The following is a 25271-nucleotide window of genomic DNA, read 5'->3' as shown; positions in this document are numbered from 1 at the left end:
GGTTGGGTTGGAAGAAAGAGGGGCAGACAGAGAGACAGGCACAGCAACATCAATATAACTAACAAGTGTGACAATGGGGCGCCCGGTGGATCAGTGGGTAGAGCAGGCACCCCATGTACAAGGGCACTGTCTTTGGTGCAGCCCTCTGCCATGATCCAGGTGCTCCCACGATCCGAAGAAACCTGCAAGGCGAGAAAGCACAAAGACTCGGGGGAAGACGCAAAGTTAGTAACATGCATTAATGGGACATGAATCAGAGTGGGAGAGAGAGGAGCTCAGTTTTGATTTGAGATAACATTAAATAATACAAAATAAATTATCATTATTAATTTAATTTTTTTTTTTTATTTTGTTATGTAATGCTAGTAATTATGAGTTCATTATATGTGCCTTGTGATAGACTGGTGGACAAGTCCCAGTCTGTCACAGACGGGCAGACAAGTCACTAGTCTGTCACAAGGCACATATAATCTGATATCTTTCACAGCTATGATCAATTTAGAGTCTCTAATTCACCTAATCTGCATATCTTTGGTAGTGCGGAGGAAACCGAGCATCCCGGGAAAACCTCACTGGCACAGGTAGGACATGCAAACTCCACACAGAAAGGCCCAAATGTTTTGGCAGGTCCTTACCCATAACCTTTTTTTTCTGTGAGGTGTCAGGGCTAACCCATGCACCACCATGCCAGTCCAAAATGTGACCTCCTCCAGTGTTTTCATCACATCTGGTCCTACTGCATCATCCTCAAGATCTTCTGCAGGGGGCGTCTGTCCTTCACTGGGATGATCCTATCACAGAGGTCCGGAAATTCCTTCTGCTGGGCAAGTCCCTGGAGCATCTGCTTACCGTGGTGCCTGTACAGAGATACATTCCCATTAAGCCATTTAGTGTATAAGCATGGTTATAAGATTATGACTAAGACTGAACAAACAAACAGCATTATTCACAGAACCCACAGACCATAAGATCAGGCAAGACTTGACAGACAACCCACCTGGCTTCTGGAGCAGCATCCATCGCCATCTTACTGACAGCAGTCAGGAAACTCTCTGCAAAGGCCTGTCCAGATGTTAAAATGCTGTCCTCTCCAATGATGTCGGCCAGCTGGTGGAGGTGCTGTGCTGTGCTCCCCCTCACTGCAGCACAACGGTGGCTGAAGAGGGACAAAATGTGGACAATGACCACCACGTTTCATTTGATTTATGCTTCCTACTAAATTCTGTTCAAAAAGTCTCCTCTTACCTGAGCCCTGTGTTGACGAGAGCGCTTAAGACTCTTTTAGGGCTGCAGCCCTCTGCCAGCGCACCCAGAGCAAGGTTAACCTTCTGGTGGATGAAGGTGCTGGACTTCTGTGCCAGCTGGAGCAGCAGGGTGCGGCCTGTCGTCTCTGCCTCAAGGTCCATGGCCCTCCCAGGTGAAGGTGGAGCGCTGCTACTGTGTCTATGGCAGCACAGGCAACAGCAGAGCGTGGGCTATTCATCTAGACAATAGATCAGAACATCAGTCAATACTTCTGCGTATACAGTACAGGTACATGCACAAGAAGGCAAATGAGAACTACATGCAACACAAGGACACAGAGACAAAGAGGAAAATGTCTTCATACCACTTCTGTGAGGAGCAGGCAGAGCTGACGCAGTTTGGTCAGCAGTATCTCTGGGTGGTGTTGTGCCAGAGCTCGAACAGATTTACATCCATCCAGTTTCTGCTCCATTTTTTTAGATGACAAAAAAGAAAGAACTTTGTTAATCATTGCTTTAGAAACAACAGACTCTTGAGTCCTTGCCGGGTATGCTTTTAAATGATCTCTCTACACTTCTGTAGTGTCGATGTCCTACCAATCATCCGAATTCAGCTGCTCGAAGCAGAGGGACAGGCTCTCTGTAGGTTTGGACAGAGGCTGGAGGTACTCCTGCTCTGAGACAGGCTTTGCAGGGCAGAGTTTTGTCCCACGACGTGGTCCTTTCTTTTTGGGTGGGGCAGATGTTGATGGCGGTGCAGGAACCTTAGGTACTTCAGCCATGGTCCTACGACAGAGTCCTCTTCTGTTGGGCTGGGACACTGTGGCTGGAGGTGCTGGAACCTTGGGTGCTTCAGCCACGGTCCTACGACAGAGTCCTCTTCTGTTGGGCTGGGACACTGTTGCTGGAGGTGCTGGAACCTTGGGTGCCATAGCTGGGATCCTTCTGGGTGCTGCTGGTGGTTTAGGTTGATGGATAACCTGGAACTTCTGCAGCGACCTAGTGAGTTCCTCCATCGTAGTTTTAGCTGACTGGAGCTTGTATCCATCAGCTACCTCTTTGACTGCTCAGATTCAAAGCAAAGAAATCATGATCCAACTGTCACTTACTATTCCATTTGTTTGATGTAATCACATGTGCACCTATTTCCATTTAAGTTTCCATAAAAAAAAGAAGTCATCATTCAACAGCATCAACATACCTGCTCCACCAACTCTAACAGACATCACCGGGAGACGAGACGTTCTCCTGGGTGCTGCTGTAGGTGGAGGAGTCGGGGTGAAATGTCCCAGATATGGAATGTCCCTCAGCTCAGTGGGTCCACAGAGCTGAGGGAAGAGTCTGGGCTGGGGCTTCTCTCCTTCACAATGAGGTCCTCTCTGTCCAATGTCTGGTCCACTGAAATGGGCCTGAGCCTCCTTGGAAAAGTGGATTCAGGCCTCCTTTTGGGTGAAACTGGGGGATGAGGTGAAGGGAGGGTGGCCTGCTGGGTGGAGACTCCAAGTCTTTCCAGAGCAGCATGGGTGTGGGCTTTCTGTGAAGCACACAAGCTCTCTGCACTGCAAATAAGTGCAGCCCTCTTAGCCCTTTCAGCTCTCTCAGTGTCACGGATGCTGGAGCCACTCTCTCCATTGTGGCTCTCTGGTGACTGTGAAAAACATGAAGACATATTTTTGTTTTTTAAATGTATTCAGTCAAATACAAATACTGAATGAATCGGTTTATAATATAATCTACTCTTTTTTACTCCATAAACATATTGGCCCAGTCCCAACAGAGTTCTTCTTTAGGCTGACACTGAAGTTAGCATCAGGCTGTTTATTTGTTCCTTTTAGCTACAGTTATTCATCCACCAGTGTTAGCTAACTAAAGCTATTTCAACTGTTTGTTAGTTACACTTATCCAACTGTTTCAAGCGTTATCCATATTGCACTACTTACATCAGCGTCTTCATCACTGTTCTTCCTCCCACAGCACTGTTGCAGGAAGGTCCTCATTGTCTCAGAAAAACTCATCACTATCAGAAATGTACAACTGTACTCCCAATATGACAGATGTTTGTCTGACTGAGTTGGAGCTGGTCTCTCCTACTTACAAACTTTCATGGTTTGCATTGTGATGTCACAAAGCATGGAACACTGTGACGGAATCATGACACTCTGATGCAGTTTCATGTTCTATCAGTTCTTTTGGCATTTTTTAAATGGAATAATTTCACAGCATTGTTGTTAATAAAAAAAAACAAACAAATTTGACAACCTTTTTAGTCTTGGCACACATTTAATGATTTATCTATTCTCTATTTTCCCCCAAGCAACATTTCCAGTTTTCCTCATGCTTTTATTGGTGTCCATTGTAGGCACTGGCCAGTCAGGCAGTTGACCTTATGGTTCAGCCATTCTGCCCAGCCTGCATATGAATCATGATTGAATGACTGGGTTACTTTTGTTACATATTGTCAACATGATAAATGGGACTGTTTATTATAGTTACATTTAGCTTTCTAATGCTATGTCAACTGTTTATCAGTTCATTTTAGCTAAGTTTTTCAGTCATTATTCATTGAAGGGGGTTGGGGGGATGTTTGACCCACCCACTCTGCATTACTGTAGGTCAAGACAATAACATGCATAGAATTAAAACCATTATTTGTGCAGGGTAGACAGTGTGCAGAAGTTTTTCCACTCTGTAGAATAAAACAGTTACTGGTAACAGCAAAGCTTTGGAAGACATGTTAATCACTGACATCAGACTTTGTGCACATCACTGCTGTCTTGTGGTTTTAACCTGCAGATATTATTTTGAAAGTTGAACACAAGGTGGCAGTATCACACTGATGGAAAAACACACACCTCAGCAAACTGCAGTATCACAGCTTAAAGGTAAAACTCACAACAGCTGAGCAAGACAGTACATGTGTAGCACTGTGAATATTCAGTAACTGAGTATGGAACATATGAATAGAGCATCAGATCTTCTCATCTGATAAATTTGATCTGCAGATATGTTTTAAGTGAAAGGTAGTCTGAAATAAAACTGTATTTTTGATCTTTAATGACCACCAGGTGTGAAGTCAAAAAGTAGAAAACATTCTGATGAACAGAAATATTACATAAACTAACTAGAAAATGCATTTCCTGCGGAACATGTGGGTGAATGAATTCAAGACCATGGCTGAAAATGCAGAAACAGTAGTAGTAGAAATTTACTCACGCTCAATTTTTACTTTTTGGGGTTTTTTGCATTATAAGAACAATAGATAGATAATAATGTGAATGGTATGCAACAAAGATCCCAAGGCTGGATTTGACCCTGTGATGTTGCATTGATGTGGCATGTGCTGTACCTTCTTGGCTACCAAGGTGCTCCCTTAACTGAAGTGAATTTTGGGATCATTTTTATCATGTGTTTGATTTAAACTGTACTTTAAATGACGCAACTCACCAGGCTGACGGTGTGCTTATCTGTGTGCTGCCCCTTTTTAATTGAATGAAAGAAATAAAACTTGAAATAAAAATAGATTAAAATAAAGACTTTGATAACCAAGAAATTTTAGTAGGCCATACTCTTAAGCTTGCAGTAAAACAAATAAAATGAGTATGAAAATACAGAAAAACTGTACACACCTCCCTCTTTCACCCATTTGTTTCTCTCTCTCTCTTTTTTCTTTTACAGTAGACAGACGTTGATCATGATGTTTAGTAAGGATTGTGAGAGGCGTCAGGATTGGGAAATTACACCATTTAACATAACATTGTGCCTTAAAGCAATTTTATCATGGAAAGAGTGAAATGTTTGTCAAAACAGTTTGTAAAGTAGTATATGCTGTCCTCTGATTAATGTTAATGATCAAACATCACACTTTCAGTGGTTTAAGATATTGTTTAGACTTTTCACATCAAGGTTAGACCTTGGCTAATACCCTCATTAGCTCATGCCTTCAAGCTCCAGTAGCCCTTGACTGGCAGTCACGTCATTATTGTCATTTCATTTGTGTTTTACCATCATTTCAGCCTCACTGAAATGCAGAGTTATACTTGACTTTTAAGGAACACTGGGTTAGAGTCACTTGTGTATCTTCAGGTTAAAAGACTAGCATGGCATCATTTGTTTCCCAATCAAATCTTTTACAAGGCTCATTTGACCAAGTCATGTGTTGTGGGCGCTGCTGCAGACAGTACCTTGAGCTTGGACTCCACAGTCTGAACTGTGGGCATATACAGCATCTGACAGCTTTTCAGTGGGGTTTAGATTAGCCAAGGCTAAGTGTACAAATGTGAAAAGCCTTTAAAATACCTACCAGCTGAAACCCCACTCTAATGATTCGTTTTTCTAAACAATCTGTCCTGTCTTGCAGGTTAATTAGTTCAGATGCACATAACAACTGAACTAACTGCCAACGCTTTCCCCGTCATCTGTCATTTATCTGTTAGAAAACAGAAGGAGGGAAAGGAAGGATAGATTGAAAAATAAGTAAATAAGATAAAACAGAAACTGTAATGAAATACAAAATTAACACACATTGTTTGAATAATATAAGGTAGGTGTTGGTGTCCGACTGAGAGACAGTCATCCTGTCCGTGGGTCAGTATGTATGTTGCAGTATGTTGAATCTCTCTACTGTTGACACAGCCCAAACTGTCAATGGAGCACAGTGTCAGTGTGAAGATGTTTTGAGAAGGGGTTCCCCTGGGCCACCCTCCCTCCCTCACAGCCTCGGAGAGACTGAGGCAGCCTGGCAAGGTGCTGAAGCCAGGCTGCACACAGGGGATACCCCACCTCTGGATAACTGTAGGCCACTGCATTTGTAATTCAAAAGAATTTTTTGACATTTTCAACATGATTCACCATAAATATAGTTATCACAATATACTCTTTTGGATTTTATTATTACACGTTTCAGTAATTTACTCTACATCTATCACTCATTTTGTTCTGCTCAATTGTGGTATGCTCAGCGTGCCATGTCTGCTCAGTGTTTGTTTGATTTGAAGGAGAGGCATTATGTCGTCCAAGCTGACTCGTCTCATGGTCTCGCAGTGATTTCTGGGTTGGCATATATTTTACTCTAATCCAGATCCAGCATGTGCAGTCCACCGAGAGAGTCACTCTGCTGATAGCAACATAAGCGACTACAGCTGATTTCCTTGTCATGCCTTGAACCTTATGTTTTGTACAAGCAAAGGCAAGTTTAACAGGAAACTGTCTGCGCACCACTCCTTTCTGTTTCAGATTCTCCTCTGCTCTCTCAATGTACACTAGATCATCAGGTCCTCCTGGTGCTCTGTTACGATACTTCCTTCCAGCTGTTTCATCATCCATCCTGAGCCCCAGCATAGTGACAAGTGCAACACCATTTTCTTCAGAGGTTAGCACCTGACTAGTGTGGAGAAAGATCCATTCACCAATCCTTGAGACACGTCTATGTCATGTATATGGGTACAAAGTGTATTTATGCCCATTTTCTAGACTCCAGATGTGCATCTACAATACAATATGCTGAATACGTACCAAACATGGCAGGTCTACAAAGCGAGGGTACTGCTGAAAAATCTCTGCTACTGTTGGTGACTTGCTTGTGATCCAGAACCTTCGGTTGGTGAAGGTTTTCTCCATGCCCATTTTGATAGATGCGAGGTTCTCAGGAGATGGTCTCAGCCTTTTGGTAGCCGTTATCCACTACTTGATGGACTCTTCTTCCCCTTCTGCAGTCACTTCCAGTGTTATACCAACTGCAGAAGGATCACTGGACCTCCCGCGCTTGCAATAGCGCTGATCATCATGAAGGGCTCTCCGTAGGTTCCTCAGTTTCAGCTCAATGAATCCACAGTGGGACACCGGATCATAAAAGTGCTCCTAGACCACATTTAAACAAAGGACATTGTTTAATAAAGGATAATTCCACCATTTTTATGAGTCCCATGCTATTCTTTCCTAAATACGAGCCTATTTCAGACAATATACCTTCCAATACTGAATACAGAAATGACTAATTTGCTTGATATTGACCATTTGACTGCTGCTAAATTCTGTTTAAAATTATGTGGGAAAACTTTTGTGCACAGACAGTTAGATTACTAACTCTGAATCTAATCTAAACCCAAAGTCACATTTCATTTTCAAATGTAACTTAAAAGATAAACAATTCGATTTATCAAATATCAAGGGAAGAATAACATGAAGAAAACATCCAAAACAGTGGAGTTACCCTCTAAAACCAAGATATCTAATCTTAACTACTCTCCAACAGCAGCTTTATAACAAGTCAGTCAATAAGCTTAAGCAAATATTCCCATGCAAAATTGTAATCTTCTGAAAGACATCTGTTTGCACTTACAAATCCTTCATTGTCTTCTTGCATCTTGATCTTTAGTGATGGGAAGACTGTTGTTATGCTTTCAGCCAACATCAGTTTGTCAGCATTTGAGGGGTAACTGAAAGCAAAATGGAGGATTTTGAGGGCAGGAAAAAAATGGAAAACTATACAAGGCTTGTAACAGAATACACCATATTTGCGTTACAATGCATTCATCAGGCTTTCCCCTAGAAAAGTTGTTAGGCCCGGTGGCAAGTATCTTCTGATGGGGGGCCTGTGGCTCGGCCCAACAATAGACTGATGGCAGCGTTCAAGTATAATTGACAGCATACAAAATATTTGGCTACTTATTGAATGGAAAATTTTATCATATGTTTATTATAAAACATTGATGATTAAATAACTTACATTTTCTCCAAAACGGCACAAGGTTACAGTACCTTCTCTCACTCTCACAAAAAAAAAGCCCCAGGTTACTGGACAGAGCATTTTTGTGCAAATAAAATCCAACTGAAAATGAATTTCCATCTCTTAACTGTTTTGTATTGTTTATCAGGGACCCCAGAATTTATTTGAGTATAATTCAATTGAATTCACTTAACAGGTTCATTTTAGATTCATTTCTAGGTGGGTAATGTTCATATTCCAAAATGTACTGATCTAACATGTTTTGTAGGATCCAGGATTAATGATTTAGTATTTTCAGAAGTATTAATGTTTGTGAATGCACCATTTCACAAGTATTAACTACTGTATTTGTCACCAGTGGTTTGATAGAAAAGCAAGCAAGTAAGGTTTAGAATTAACTCACAATCCCCGTCGCTCCACCAGATCACTACCACCTATCTTCAAGACAAGTTTTCTGGATGTCACAGAGAGTGTTCCCGATTATTCATATTCAGCTTGCACACTTGAGGCTTTCCTTTCAATGAGCACTGTCAGACTGGCTGCATCAAATCTGTACGTACCATCAATTTGTCCTTGACCATCCTGGGAAAGCAGATTACAAAGAACATATTCCATTATACATGCCCCCCTCCTCTATACAAAATAGAACATTAAGTCACTACACATTTTACCATGGTATCAGCTCAATATTTGAAACCAATAGATACTGTACATACATCCAGCTGACCACTTGGACTAGGTGCACTGGCAGTCAACTGTTTAGCCTTTTAAAGAAAATAATGTCACCGCTAGAACAAGAACAATGCTAATTTAGAAGCTAGTGTTTACAGTAATACAATGTGTTTCCATGAGCCAAAAAAAAAAAATCATTCAACAGTTAAGTGTCAGTATAGTATGAAATTATTTTATGCAATACCGTTTTGCACTGATATCAGCCCAATAGCTGATACTAGTAGTATCTATGCATCTCTGACACATACCTCCCATTGACCACTTGGACCAACTGCATCTGTACTCTGTGGTTGAGCCTTAAAAAGAGGATATGTCCTATAATTGAACAGGAGCAATGTAAAATTACAAAGAAGTGTTTACAGCTGTACATTATCACTCATACATTATATCTCTGTGCAATACATAACTATTTGTATCTTTAGATAACTGCATAAAACTACAACATACTGTGTGAGTTGCCTAATCACATGATTACAATTCAATGACTTAATGAAATTGATTTCCTTGTACCTACTATTTGGCAGGTAAATCTGATGATTAACAGTTAACTGTTAAAGCACTTTTTTTGTGTGCGATACTTCCGGTCCAGCACTCTTGACTACTGTGTAAATGGGAATCGCCTTGTTGTTTACCTTATTGAGTTTAGCTATATATATGTATCACATTTTTCTCGTCACTATATCACCGTTTAGACTAATCTGATGTTTGTAAAGTCTATAAACACAATCACTGAACAAACATTACTATTTCTGTGTGTGTAATTAATAACATGGTTATCGTAGATTAGCTGGGCTAACCGTTAGCTGTTAGCCGTTAGCTGTTAGCGGTGTCTGTAATAACTCAATAAACGGTCCGTGATTTTTTTTTTTTTCCAGCGGATGTCTTAGTTACAACATGATTGAGCTAACTGGAGTAGTTTCATGTCATATCCGACAACGGGAGGCTTTTAACAGATGACATCCTGATGTTAGCTTTGCTGCTAGTGTTAGCTGTCCCTGTCAGCTGCAGCCACTGATGCTTTCTAGACAGGAAAGCATGAGGGAAAGCGGCTGACCGGAAGTCATGCACAAAAACACGGAAGTTGTCACTATTTACTTGCGTGGTTGAAAACAAGGTGGATAGGGAAACCAAACGTCCTTTTGCCAGGACATGTCCACTTTTCACGCCCTGTCTGGGGCGTCCGGGGAGGTTTTATAAATACGTGAAAATGTCTGGTTTTCATTATTTTTTACGAGCCCATTAAGTATGTAAATTACTTCAATTGACAGGCACTTTGCACAGAATACTACGGTTGTTGCGTGTGACATAATCTCCAACAGGCTGTCCTGTGGGTGGCTCTGCTACGCTCACAAACAGAGGGAGCAAACATCGGAGCAGCACTGCCTCATTACAAAATGCCAAAGCGTAAGTCTAGCTTTACAGATGAATACGTTAAAAAAAAAAAAAAAAATCCCCACTTACCGTCTCGGTCGGGACACATGGGAGGCGGAATGCACTGGGTGCAAGGTAGGGTGACCAAACATCCTCTTTTGCCCGGCCATGTCTTTGTGGGGCGCTGTTGTATTATTTACATTATTACATATATTTTGTTAGAAAGGATTTTCTAATACAGAAGAGGTGTTATTTATAACGTTATTTCATTTTTTCCACAGTAAGACTTGAAAAGAGAGCTATTACAGTGTTATAGGTTGATTTTCTAAAACAGAAGAGCCATTATTTGTGATTATTTCATTCCAGAGATTATAATTTTAATTTTATTTTTGTACCACAGATACGTGTTAAAAGAGAGATTATTTCATGCATAATAAAGCATGTTGAAAGCATGTTTTGGAAATAAAAATATGGTCACCCTATTAGACTATCAAATTTAATCAAAAGATTGTTATGTAGGGTGGAATAGCTAGCTCTACTTCCAACCCTCCTCTTTTATCCGGGCTTGGGACTGGCAGAGTGATCCAAAAGAGACACTCTGGCAGAGTTACTTAGGGTTTTTTTTTTTTTTTTTTTTTAGTTTTCTTAAGTTTGGTTTGGTTTCTAACATATGCTCCACTTACAGTAGGAGCCTACAACAAGGCACAGTAAAACATGAACATTTGTTTCCATAACTATAACATTTTTAACATTTTTTGTATAGATGGTTTTAACTTTAACAACAAAAAGAGACAATAGAAAACAACAATGGCAATGTGAAAAAATGATGGTCTGGTTCTAATTCAGGTTGTTTGTTTTTCAGACCCCCCTCCACACACACATATGCTGTGATGGCTCACAGAAAGAGTAGGTCATCTTCATTTTGGTCAAGGCTTTCTGCGGCAGGTTCAGCAACTGAGGGAGCTGACTTAAATGAATACGCAGCTGATGTGCCAAAAGCTGCAAAACATTATCAGGCAGCTTGTGCTCATAGCAAGCCTCACCAGACAGCTTCAAACCATATCGGACATACAGGATGGAGTTAAGGGTCTGCAAGGACATCCGATTTCAAAGTTTGCTTTTTACCACACTCATCTGGCTGAATAATCTCTCGACTTCAGCATTCGAGTGTGGCAATGACAACACAGACACAGCAGCCATGGCAAGTTCCTGAAACGGATTGACATCAGCTGCAACCCTGAACTTCCAAATCTCACTCCAGAAACCCACTGTGTTTTTTATTTCATTCCACTTCCTAAGATGGATGACATGCCATTGCTGGACAATCCTGTCTATATCTGGAGGAGGGTAGGCAAGGAGCTTGGCTATTTTTTCAATTTCTTCAGGGCTCTTGTTGTGCTTTAGAGTTTCCTCCACATTGAAAACTGACATGTACTGCAGTGCTTCAATGTTGTCCAGCAGTCTCATTCTCAGCTCTTTTGTGAGGGAGATGGTGAAGGCTACACATCACTTTCTGATGTTGTTCTCCTCCTCAGGCGCAAGGTGGAGCTCAGCTGCCTTGGACTCAAAAAGGTAACCAAGGTATGGTTTCAGACTGATGTATCCATCAATTGGCCCTTTGAGAACATCAACATTCGCCAGTGGATTCAGCACCCTGCTACTCACTGACTTTATCAGGCTAACCAAGCTGTCCAGAAGTTTCAGTGGATCTACCTGCTCCCTCAAAAGCCTTGATGGCCAACTGCACCTCACCCAGCACTGACTTCAAAAACGTCAGGTACAACATGTTCTGTGGATCACTGTACATGGAGTGTAAAACCTCAGCCATGTAGCAGTGTTCACTGGACTTGGTGACTGCAAAATGCAGGTTCAGCTCCTCCCATTGGTCCAAAATGCATGAAACCGCTGGTTCGATGGAGAGCCAAAGGGTGGCACACACTTTGGTTATTTGTAAGGGTTTCTCCCCACAGTTAATGGTCTCATATATGGCCTTGTAGGCCTCACTCCGCTTTGGGGAGCCAGAAAACCAGTTATAGGTCTTCCGTACCAAGTACTCCACACTACAGGGGAGGGTGTCATTTGAAGCATGACTAACGGCAAGCTGCAGAGAGTGACACACACAGCGAATGAGGATGAGATTTTTGAGCCCATACTCCTCCTTCAGGACTTTATGGACCCCGTTATTAATACCTGTCATAACAGAGGCATTGTCAGTCCCTATCCCCAGGAGTTTCTCTTTTGTGAGACAGCACTTCTCCAGGAAAGCCACAACAGTACGGGCTATAGATCTGGCATCTCCTCCCTCCAACTCAACAAGCCTCAGAAAAGTTGAGACAATTGTCTGTTTGGTGTCACTAAAGTACCTTACCACAACCCCCGGGTACTTATAGAAACTCTGTAAACAGAAGTCCTACTGTGATCAGAGTAGGCAGATTAAAAGAAAGAGCTTCGTCTGCATCATTTCAACAAGAACAACTGAAGATAAACTGAAACAGTGATTTGTACAACTGGCAATTTTATTTTCTTTGACAAAGTGCAATGAAAGGAATGTTTGTGCTGTCATTTTGTTGTTTCTTGCACAGTATACTCTGTGTATTATGGACGTAAGGTGGAAAGTGTCTCACACAGTAGGTAATGCTCAAAACCTCCAAGATGAAGATGACAAATAACTTCATTCCACTTGTGTTTAAAAATGTGACGTTTTTTGCAACTTCTCCTTCCTTTTTTTTTTTTTAAATAGATTTATACTTGAAGAGTCAGGAGAAAGTTTCAAGGAACTGTTGGTGTTCAGAAACAGTTAAACACATTACTAGCTTATCTTTCGAGCAATGTAACAAGGCTTCCTGCTGCCCTCTCCCGTTCCCTGTGCCTCCGTCTGCACCAGTGCCTGTCTAGATGGCATCCTCTTTGTCACATGGCCTCCTTTTTGTACAGCCAGCAGTAGCTTGGTCCCATCACAGGGTAAATCGAAGCTGACCTAATCAATATTTATGTAACATCCTCCCTCCAGGTACAACTCGTGTAACTCTCGCACCTTTTTATCAGCAGTGATTTATTTTCTTCTTCAGTGGAGCAGTAGCTTCAAATAAATAATGCCATAAATATAATGAGCTCTGACCTGTTTGTTTCTTTAGTGGCAAAGTTTTGGTGGAACAATGTCACTCTGGAGGAAATGTAATGGTTCAAAGTGGGGATGCACTGGTTGTGAAATTCGGGGTTAATACAGGTGTTTAAAATAACTGCTGATACCAGTGGTTTTTTTGGTTTGTTTTTTCCCCCTTTGTGCCAGAGAAACATAGAAATCGTCATTATCTCTCTGGGACTTACAGGCGGCATGATTTCATCCCGAGCCTCTTCCACAGAGAAGCACCTCTTCATCTTGCTCTTTGGTTGTCACAGGAATGAAATGGCCAGACAGCCAAGCTACAAACACTTTGTGACAGGACCTCAGCCAGGTGCATAAACTCTCTAAGTGTTGTTTTGTTTGTAAGAGTGCAGTAAGAGAAGAGGGCCCATGGTTTCATTTACCTGAAAGAGTGCATGTATGGCTGTGTACTAAAGTAACGTTATCAGACATTACACGTTCTACAATAAGGTCAAGCTAAGGTCAATCTGTCTATTTTAAAGACACATGAAACAGCAAACACACACACACACACTTTCTTAAAATAGCCTACTAAGCTCAATAACACAAGCACAGAAATTAATAAAATAACAAACACTGTATCACACATTAAACACATTCAACATGGCTTAATAGAAACAATTTTGTATGTATAAGGAATAAACCAAAATTCAGTTTGCTTGTTTTACTCACTGCCACAAGAAACTCTCTCCTAAAGTAATGATCATCAAAAAGTGTTCCTCTTTTGAGAGTTTTATTTGTACATCACAAAATCATAAAATTGATCTCAAGACTAATCTACAGAGACCCAACAATTCAAATGAATTCCCACCAAGAGCAAGCACCTATTTCTCCCTGCTGTGCGACAGTGGCGAGAAAAACTTCCCTTTAATGGGAAGAAAAACAGAACCACGACTCTGTGGTGGGCGGCCATCTGCCTCTGCCGGTTGGGTTGGAAGAAAGAGGGACAGACAGAGAGACAGGCACAGCAACATCAATATAACTAACAAGTGTGACAATGGGGCGCCGGTGGATCAGTGGGTAGAGCAGGCACCCCATGTACAAGGGCACTGTCTTTGGTGCAGGCTCGATTCCAGCCTGCAGCCCTCTGCCATGATCCAGGTGCTCCCACGATCCAAGAAACCTGCAAGGCGAAAGCACAAACGACTGGGAAGAGGCAAAGTTAGTAACATGCATTAATGGGACATGAATCAGAGTGGGAGAGAGAGCTCAGTTTTGATTTGAGATAACATTAAATAATTAAATAATACAAAATAAATTATCATTATTAATTTAATTTTTTTTTTATTTTGTTATGTAATGCTAGTAATTATGAGTTCATTATATGTGCCTTGTGATAGACTGGTGGACAAGTCCCAGTCTGTCACAGACGGGCAGACAAGTCACTAGTCTGTCACAAGGCACATATAATCTGATATCTTTCACAGCTATGATCAATTTAGAGTCTCTAATTCACCTAATCTGCATATCTTTGGTAGTGCGGGAGGAAACCGGAGCATCCCGGAAAACCCTCACTGGCACAGGAGGACATGCAAACTCCACACAGAAAGGCCCAAATGTTTTGGCAGGTCCTTACCCATAACCTTTTTTTTCTGTGAGGTGACAGGGCTAACCCCTGCACCACCATGCCAGTCCAAAATGTGACCTCCTCCAGTGTTTTCATCACATCTGGTCCTACTGCATCATCCTCAAGATCTTCTGCAGGGGGCGTCTGTCCTTCACTGGGATGATCCTATCACAGAGGTCCGGAAATTCCTTCTGCTGGGCAAGTCCCTGGAGCATCTGCTTACCGTGGTGCCTGTACAGAGATACATTCCCATTAAGCCATTTAGTGTATAAGCATGGTTATAAGATTATGACTAAGACTGAACAAACAAACAGCATTATTCACAGAACCCACAGACCATAAGATCAGGCAAGACTTGACAGACAACCCACCTGGCTTCTGGAGCAGCATCCATCGCCATCTTACTGACAGCAGTCAGGAAACTCTCTGCAAGGCCTGTCCAGATGTTAAAATGCTGTCCTCTCCAATGATGTCGGCCAGCTGGTGGAGGTGCTGTGCTGTGCTCCCCCTCACTGCAGCACAACGGTGGCTGAAGAGGGACAAAATGTAGACAATGACCACCACGTTTCATTTGATTTATGCTTCCTACTAAATTCTGTTCAAAAACTCTCCTCTTACCTGAGCCCTGTGTTGACGAGAGCGCTTAAGACTCTTTTAGGGCTGCAGCCCTCTGCCAGCGCACCCAGAGCAAGGTTAACCTTCTGGTGGATGAAGGTGCTGGACTTCTGTGCCAGCTGGAGCAGCAGGGTGCGGCCTGTCGTCTCTGCCTCAAGGTCCATGGCCCTCCCAGGTGAAGGTGGAGCGCTGCTACTGTGTCTATGGCAGCACAGGCAACAGAGCGTGGGCTATTCATCTAGACAATAGATCAGAACATCAGTCAATACTTCTGCGTATACAGTACAGGTACATGCACAAGAAGGCAAATGAGAACTACATGCAACACAAGGACACAGAGACAAAGAGGAAAATGTCTTCATACCACTTCTGTGAGGAGCAGGCAGAGCTGACGCAGTTTGGTCAGCAGTATCTCTGGGTGGTGTTGTGCCAGAGCTCGAACAGATTTACATCCATCCAGTTTCTGCTCCCTGTGTTTAGATGACAAAAAAGAAAGAACTTTGTTAATCATTGCTTTAGAAACAACAGACTCTTGAGTCCTTGCCGGGTATGCTTTTAAATGATCTCTCTACACTTCTGTAGTGTCGATGTCCTACCAATCATCCGAATTCAGCTGCTCGAAGCAGAGGGACAGGCTCTCTGTAGGTTTGGACAGAGGCTGGAGGTACTCCTGCTCTGAGACAGGCTTTGCAGGGCAGAGTTTTGTCCCACGTGGTCCTTTCTTTTTGGGTGGGGCAGATGTTGATGGCGGTGCAGGAACCTTAGGTACTTCAGCCACGGTCCTACGACAGAGTCCTCTTCTGTTGGGCTGGGACACTGTGGCTGGAGGTGCTGGAACCTTGGGTGCTTCAGCCACGGTCCTATGACAGAGTCCTCTTCTGTTGGGCTGGGACACTGTTGCTGGAGGTGCTGGAACCTTGGGTGCCATAGCTGGGATCCTTCTGGGTGCTGCTGGTGGTTTAGGTTGATGGATAACCTGGAACTTCTGCAGCGACCTAGTGAGTTCCTCCATCGTAGTTTTAGCTGACTGGAGCTTGTATCCATCAGCTACCTCTTTGACTGCTCAGATTCAAAGCAAAGAAATCATGATCCAACTGTCACTTACTATTCCATTTGTTTGATGTAATCACATGTGCACCTATTTCCATTTAAGTTTCCATAAAAAAAAGAAGTCATCATTCAACAGCATCAACATACCTGCTCCACCAACTCTAACAGACATCACTGGGAGACGAGACCTTCTCCTGGGTGCTGCTGTAGGTGGAGGAGTCGGGGTGAAATGTCCCAGATATGGAATGTCCCTCAGCTCAGTGGGAGTGTGTGTCCACAGAGCTGAGGGAAGAGTCTGGGCTGGGGCTTCTCTCCTTCACAATGAGGTCCTCTCTGTCCAATGTCTGGTCCACTGAAATGGGCCTGAGCCTCCTTGGAAAAGTGGATTCAAGCCTCCTTTTGGGTGAAACTGGGGGATGAGGTGAAGGGAGGGTGGCCTGCTGGGTGGAGACTCCAAGTCTTTCCAGAGCAGCATGGGTGTGGGCTTTCTGTGAAGCACACAAGCTCTCTGCACTGCAAATAAGTGCAGCCCTCTTAGCCCTTTCAGCTCTCTCAGTGTCACGGATGCTGGAGCCACTCTCTCCATTGTGGCTCTCTGGTGACTGTGAAAAACATGAAGACATATTTTTGTTTTTAAATGTATTCAGTCAAATACAAATACTGAATGAATCGGTTTATAATATAATCTACTCTTTTTTACTCCATAAACATATTGGCCCAGTCCCAACAGAGTTCTTCTTTAGGCTGACACTGAAGTTAGCATCAGGCTGTTTATTTGTTCCTTTAGCTACAGTTATTCATCCACCAGTGTTAGCTAACTAAAGCTATTTCAACTGTTTGTTAGTTACACTTATCCAACTGTTTCAAGCGTTATCCATATTGCACTACTTACATCAGCGTCTTCATCACTGTTCTTCCTCCCACAGCACTGTTGCAGGAAGGTCCTCATTGTCTCAGAAAAACTCATCACTATCAGAAATGTACAACTGTACTCCCAATATGACAGATGTTTGTCTGACTGAGTTGGAGCTGGTCTCTCCTACTTACAAACTTTCATGGTTTGCATTGTGATGTCACAAAGCATGGAACACTGTGACGGAATCATGACACTCTGATGCAGTTTCATGTTCTATCAGTTCTTTTGGCATTTTTTAAATGGAATAATTTCACAGCATTGTTGTTAATAAAAAAACAAACAAATTTGACAACCTTTTTAGTCTTGGCACACATTTAATGATTTATCTATTCTCTATTTTCCCCCGAGCAACATTTCCAGTTTTCCTCATGCTTTTATTGGTGTCCATTGTAGGCACTGGCCAGTCAGGCAGTTGACCTTATGGTTCAGCCATTCTGCCCAGCCTGCATATGAATCATGATTGAATGACTGGGTTACTTTTGTTACATATTGTCAACATGATAAATGGGACTGTTTATGATAGTTACATTTAGCTTTCTAATGCTATGTCAACTGTTTATCAGTTCATTTTAGCTAAGTTTTTCAGTCATTATTCATTGAAGGGGGTTGGGGCGATGTTTGACCCACCCACTCTGCATTACTATGAGTTTTAAAATATTACTCAAGTACAAAAGTATTGGGCTCAAAATATACTAAATGTACCAAAAGCAAAAGTGCTAATTGTGCAGAATGACCCATTTCATAATAATTTCTATTATAATAGCGGATTTTAATTATTGATGCATTAAAAGGACACTTCACCCGAAAATTAAAAAAAAAAAAAATCCTCTTACCTGTAGTGCTTTTCTTTCAATCTAGATTGTTTTGGTGTGAGTTGCAGCCTGTTGGAGATATCAGCCGTAGAGATGTCTGCCTTCAGTCCAATATAATCGAACTAGATGTCACTAAAAAAACAAAAATACTTTTGAAAAACTCAACAGCAATGTCTCTTTCCAAAAATCATGACCTGCTTACTAAAGATAATCCACAGATTTTGTTGTAAGCAGTTTTACATAGGAACTTTTTTCTTTCTACCGATTCACGGAACAGAGGGACGCGTGCATCTACTCGTGAGCGAGCAACACATTCTCACTTCCAGCTTGTCAAACACCAGCGTTTGGTCAGTGGCCTACACATCAAAAATGTGTCGCTCTAGGTACCCAGTTACTGTAGCCTCAGCCTTGTCTCTGTCTGTGAGAACTATCAAATACCTGTTGCAGTTATGTAGAAGGAGGACTTTACCCTGCTGTGACCAGCTAACGTTAGCTCATGCTACAGCCTGTCTGTCAAACTACTGCGGCATTTGTCTACCAGCTAGCTAACGTTAGCTAGCTAGCCAGCTAGCCAGAGACGCTAGCAAACAGCCTGGTGTGCGATGTGCTGCTGTTGGTCTCTCTCTCGTCTGAGGCTGGCTATCTAACTCAGCTGCCGGGCGGCTAACCGAGCTAGCTAGCTGCGTTGTTTTTGTGTGTGTGTGTGGTGTGAATCAAAAAACACACCGCAGTCACCTCCTTATGCTGTTGTCGCTATCAGGTGTCCGGTTAAGATGTGGCAAAGTGTCGGGCTCACACTGCTGTGCACACTCGCATTGGGGAACCATTTAGTTAGTGTGCACACACACTGATAGCCAATGAGAGGCTGCAGATGGCTGATAATTGGCTCAAATTCATTATTTATCATTTGTACAACACAAAGTCTGAGGCTCTCTTTAACAATGCAAATTAAATATTGTCTAAAAAGGCTATCACGAAAGTAAAACCTACATGGTAATCTAAACATAAAATAAGGCAAGTTAAAATAAAGGGTACAATATAACATGAGTGAACTATAAAACTGAGTAATACAAATTAGCCAGTAGCTGCAAATGAATGTCAACAGGAATGCAGTGAATGATAAGTATACATATATATATATATAAACAGCTGTAAACCAGTAAGTTGTGTTTATATAAAGGGTGAAATGACCATTTAAAGCCGGTGACTTGCAGGTTGGAGACCATGGTGAATAAATGTGTAGGAAAATGATGTAGCAACTCGTTTAAAACAAAAAACAACAACATATACACACTACAGTGACTTTTGGGGTCATTTTTGTGAGAGAATTTTGCTTCCACATCGAAAAACCCACTAACCGCAAGTGATGTAGCGTAAAGGAGTCCGGCTGAGTTCAACTGAGTTTAACATTACTAAACATGGATCCCAGTACTAGTTTTGAGACTGAAGAAGTTGAAATGTACATTCATATGCATATGACGGCCCACAGGCTTATAATTATGAGCCTGCTAGGCGTCCAAGAGACCAGGAACAGATCAGGGTGAGGAGAAATAACGGCCACAGGAGAGAAATAGAGCTGTGGTGTGAGGAGAACTGGGCAGGTGTCTTGGTGAGCGACCAGCATTAGCTAACGACAGCTAACGATGTCTAACACTGTGTTCACATCACAACATTAAGTTTGCCACCACGTATTAGGGTATAACAAAGCTACCAATAGTTCTGCCAGTATTAGATAACTAATGCTACTTACCCATAACAGAAACTAATGCGCAAATGCGTGTAATGATTAAATGTCACGCTGCTAGCTTGCTAACGTCAGCACACATAACATATGCTCACGTTATATTACACAGTGTTTAGTGATACAGGCTATTATCTCTTTATTACTCTAATCTTTCCTGCTTATCACTCAAACAAATGATTAATTTCTAAATTAATATCGGTACTCATTTAAGATACCTTCATCAGTTACCGGAGGCCACTGTCTAACATCATCAATCCAGCTATTCATCATGCTGTCATTGTAGAGAGTCAGTTCACATTGACAGCATGATGAATTGATGACTGACACATGTCACCAGAGCAATGGCGCCGCCATAACATGGCGGCATACACAAATCGCTCACCGAATTCGTCTATAACTCCGCATTACGGTGTATTGACGTCCGCAGGGGAGAGAGGGAGAGACAGAGAGATACGAAGATTTCCTGATAATTTTTTGTATAAGAGGTGCTTATTTGGGAATCGCCAGCCCATGTCCTCAGCTGTGGAGAGTATGTGCTGCAGGGAGGTGGATGCCTTCTGGGCTCTGGTGGAGAATCTGACCCCCAGACCAGACATAACATGCCTCACACTGCCCATCAACCCTCACGCTGCCCGCTCCCGTCTCAAACACAGAGGCCTCCTCTCCGAGCCCGCCCGCCCTCGTGTAGCGGTCGTGTACTCTCTCTTGCATTGTGTATAATCACGAGAAAAATCAGTCATGAAGTACTGTTGGCACCCGCCGTTTATTCCCGCATCTGGCAGAGGAAATGTTTTCACAGTCAGTCTTGGCCTCATTCATTCACGTGCTCTCACACTGGGAATATTAAATAAAAAAGGAGTGCAAGTTAGCTAAATCCTGAGTTATGCTAACCACATTACACACAAATAATTAAAAACACTGTCAACTTTTACGGGAGGACGTGCTCAACCGATCGGGAGCTCCAGTCTTACAAAATGTAACATACACAACCCCTTAGATATAAAGTTAAGATAATTAATGCAAAATAATTACGGAGCTGATAGCATGTGCACCTACCAGGGAGACAGCGCAGCCAAAGTGTTGCTATCTTCCGGGGTACACGACCCTAGTCTGCAGGGGTGTTGTGTTCACTGACCATAAAATAAATCAGTTTCAGAAAAAGTAAAATAAAGCAGTGTGAGCCATGGCAAGTGGGATCATACATACTGTATATTAACTCCGTTACACTCGCACATACCCCCGAAGCTCGGGTCTCCCTCTCCGTGGAGAGGTTGCACAAACACAATAATTCGGCATAATCACAAATGGTGAAATGCACTGTTAACAACTGAAAAAAAATACTAACTCACAAGTTTACTACCGCTCAGACTCACTGCCACCTACTACTGCACATTGGACAGAGGCAGGGTCAAGGACGCAGAATCCCTCTCGTGACGTAGTATCAGGCGACGTTGGAAAAAAAAAAACGTTTTTAGAAGAGGAGTTAAAAAGGGCCACTTTTTTCCTCTGAATTTGTGCCCTTATGTCGTGTAACCCATAATAAATTCTGAATTAATTTCTCATATGATAATTTTCAGACAAGGTTATATTTTTTTTTTAAAAAAAAATTTAACCTGCAAGTTGCACTTAGGGACAGAATAACAGTTTTTCTCCTAAATGTCCAACCATTCCTTTAAACTTGCATATCAGGTCAGAGTGTATTGAATGTCTTTGATGGCAAGTTTCAATTTCAGGAAGGAGTTTCTATTTTTAACATGTGCAGAGCAGTCTGAAGTCAGAACATAATCATGACTGCTCTGTTTGTTTTCCATCTCCTCCTCCTCTGAGCTTTTTACTGGCAGGAAATGCCTGAGCTTGTCCAGGTGTAGGTGGAGCAGAGAAGGATGGAAAATATGGCATGTTTGTGTCTGTCATGCATAATCATGCCTGGAACCAATTACAGAGGTGATCAGCTGTTTCTGTTTGTAAGATGAATACTCAGCCATCTTTTACAAAAACAAAAAAAACTTTACTTTGAAAGTATTTCCAGAATCATCAGTCTCTTCTGACATGGTTGAAGAAGTATTCAAGTGATTTAGAAAAAGTAAGTAAAAGGAGCAATTTGCAATATTGAAATATTACATTATAAGTCTATTTAAGTTATAAATTCAAGTGCTATCAGCAAAACGTACTTTGAACATCAAAAGTAAAAGTACTCAGCCCCTGTCAGTGTTATGTTAATTTATTATTGCATTATTATTAGTGATGCATTAGGTTAGTTTAGGACTAGATGTTACAATTCCGTGATGCCCATACTTGAGGCTTTGAGTGGGGGTAATAGTGCTGTTTGGGGATTTCTGATTGGGAGTCAAAGGGTTGAGGTTAGATGGATAGAAAAACAAGAAGGAGAGACGTCTATGCGGACTGAACTCTCCCTTGCCGGTCTGGGCGGTACACTTTACCGAAGAAGAGAGAAGAAACTAACAGGAGAAGACCTTACCTAACTTGAATCGAGGAGGAGTTTAACTGGTCTATTGTTGTTGCACATACTTGCGATTGTGAGTGACAGTTAGAGCCATGCTGGGGGGGGGTTAGGGAGGGCAGAGGTCATAAGGTGGGTACCCTCCTTCACTGGCGTTTTGATGATAGGCCTACAACACCTCCAGAGGGCTCATCAGCAGCACCTGGCGTCAATATCACAAATCACTATTTGCCTCACAGGGCTTTACAGCATACAACATCCCTCTGTCCTTTGTACCCTCACAGCGGATAAGGAAAAACTCCCCCCCAAAAAACCCTTTAACGGGGAAAAAACGGTAGAAACCTCAGGAAGAGCAACTGAGGAGGGATCCCTCTTCCAGGACGGATAGATGTGCAATAGATGTTGTCAATCAATCAATTTCAATCAATCAATCAATTTTATTTATACAGCCCAATATCACAAATCACAATTTGCCTCACAGGGCTTTACAGCATACGACATCCCTCTGTCCTTGTGACCCTCGCAGCGGATAAGGAAAAACTCCCCCCCAAAAACCCCTTTAACGGGGAAAAAAACCGGTAGAAACCTCAGGAAGAGCAACTGAGGAGGGATCCCTCTTCCAGAACGGACAGACGTGCAATTGATGTCGTACAGAACAGATCAGCATAATAAATTAACAGTAATCCGTATGACACAATGAGACAGAGAGAGAGAGAGAGAGAGAGAGAGAGAGATATGCAGGACAGACGGTAATGACAGTAGCTTACAACAACATTAATGAAAGTAATAATATAGTTATAGTTCTGGTTACTGTGGTACAATATCTTGAAAGTATATATTAATATCTGGCAGTATACATATGTGACAATAATCATATGTGTATAATAACAGTAGAAGTATGACTAATGACTAATGATGGCAGCAGCAGCAGGAGGCATCTGGCAGGACCACGGCAGCAGCACAACCACACACGTCACGCTGTCCAGGCACCGCTGCGATATGAGTTAATCTGAGAGACAGTGGAGCACAAAGGCTCCGGAGAAGAAGCCGAGTTAGTGACATCCAGAATGGCCGAGTTAGCAAGATGCAGTAATAGAATGCGAGAGAGAGAGAGAGAGAGAGAGAGAGAGAGAGAGAGAGAAGGAGAGAAGGTGCCCGGTGTATTATAGGGGGGTCCTCTGGCAGACTAGGCCTAAGTCAGCCTAACTAGGGGCTGGTACAAGGCGAGCCTGAGCCAGCCCTAACTATAAGCTTTATCAAAGAGGAAAGTCTTAAGTCTAGTCTTCCACAGGAGAGGAGCCTGATAGCTGGAGGCTCTGGCTCCTGATCTACTTTTGGAGACTTTAGGGACCACAAGTAACCCTGAGTTCTCCGAGCGCAGTGTTCTGGTGGGATAATAAGGCACTATGAGCTCTCTAAGATATGACAGAGCCTGACCATTTAGAGCTTTATAAGTTAACAGTAGGATTTTAAATTCAGTTCTGGATTTTACAGGGAGCCAGTGCAGAGAAGCTAAAACAGGAGAAATATGATCTCGTTTCTTAGTTCCTGTTAGTACACGTGCTGCTGCATTCTGAATTAGCTGGAGAGTTTTAAGGACTTACTAGAGCTACCAGATAATAGAGAGTTACAGTAATCCAGCCTTGAGGTAACAAAAGTGTGGACCAATTTTTCTGCATCTTTTCGGGTCAGGATAGGCCTAATTTTTGCAATATTACGCAGATGAAAAAATGCAGTCCGTGAGATTTGTTTTAAATGAGATTAAAAGACAAATCTTGATCAAATGTTTCTCCGAGGTTTCTTACGGTAGTGGTAGAGGCCAGAGCAATGCCATCGAGTGAAACTATGTCATCAGATAAAGAGTCTCTGAGTTGTTTGGGGCCAAGAACAATAACTTCAGTTTTGTCTGAATTTAACATCAGGAAATTGGTGCTCATCCAGGTTTTTATGTCTTTAAGGCAGTTATGGAGTTTAGTTAATTGATTGGTGTCTCTGTTCTTAATCCACAGCTACTGGTTTACCTGTTTGGCTGCGCTAGAGAGGGTTTTGGATTTGCATTTCCATTACAGCAGGGCTGCCTTCTTGAAGGTGTGTTTTAACCTGATGATGGCTTGTCTTGAGTGATGACGTTTAAAAGCAGAGTGCTGACCCACGGCTAAAGTCCCCTGTTATATTTGCCGCATGTGTTTTTCCACAGCAGGGCAGGTGAAACGAGTTTAGCTAAAGGCCTTTCTCTCTGGTCTCCTGCAGACAGAGGGGAGGACGAGAGTCTCGCAACACACGGCTTGTTTGGGGGGAGGAGGGAGGTACTCCCACCGGTATGCACTTGAGCAACGGTACCTGCTTGAGGATGGGCGGCCTGGCATGTGGACATACACCGGAAAGGGTCCATCTCCAGTGCGGCTTGGCGTGGCATGGCGCGTCTAAACTGACCATGGAAACACAAATTGGCACGGCCAAGAGTGTCAGTGGAAAAAGGCTAATATTCTATCAACTGATGCTGGGTTTGTGTTTAAAATATGAATCTGAGTCGTTCAATATTGTTTAATGTTATTAATGTTGTTGTTTGAATATTTGAACCACTTGGAAAAATATGTTTTCATCCAGTTGGTCAGAAGATTGCTTTAGGATTCTTGAAATACTTTGAAAAAAGCACTAAGTGTTGTTAAATGACCTTTTGGGGTTTTCAAAGATTGTTGGGCATTCATTTAGCAGGGAAACACATGTTTACCTTTGTGACTAAAATGTAGTGTTACTATATGAGGAGCTCCTGTGGTTGTTAGAGCTCCTTTATTTTGCCTTTAAAAAGCTGTTTTCCCTTCTTTGCCCCTCAGGTTGGTATGTAGTCTGGCAGCTCTTCCTGTCCAAGTTCAAGTTCCTGCGTGAACTT

The 25271-nt window shown here is 42.3% G+C and overlaps 1 protein-coding gene across 1 annotated transcript in view; it reads right to left on the bottom strand.

The window, feature by feature from the left end:
* The window catches only part of LOC125904472 (TOG array regulator of axonemal microtubules protein 1-like), a 97585-nt gene extending 80858 nt beyond the window's left edge, over nt 1-16727 (bottom strand). Inside the window, exons 1-2 of the mRNA XM_049601877.1 lie at nt 16596-16727; nt 1842-2307 (exon numbers count right to left, since the gene is read on the bottom strand). Of these exons, the coding sequence (XP_049457834.1) occupies nt 1842-2307; nt 16596-16620 (491 nt within the window). The 5' untranslated portion in view covers nt 16621-16727. The remainder of the gene's footprint in view (nt 1-1841; nt 2308-16595) is intronic.
* Nucleotides 16728-25271: the final 8544 nt, after the last annotated feature.

Source organism: Epinephelus fuscoguttatus, linkage group LG17 (assembly GCF_011397635.1).
Source record: "Epinephelus fuscoguttatus linkage group LG17, E.fuscoguttatus.final_Chr_v1".
In the NCBI taxonomy this organism is placed as follows: domain Eukaryota; kingdom Metazoa; phylum Chordata; class Actinopteri; order Perciformes; family Serranidae; genus Epinephelus; species Epinephelus fuscoguttatus.
Note: the sequence above shows the minus strand (reverse complement) of the source record. Positions and strands in the feature narration are given on the sequence as shown.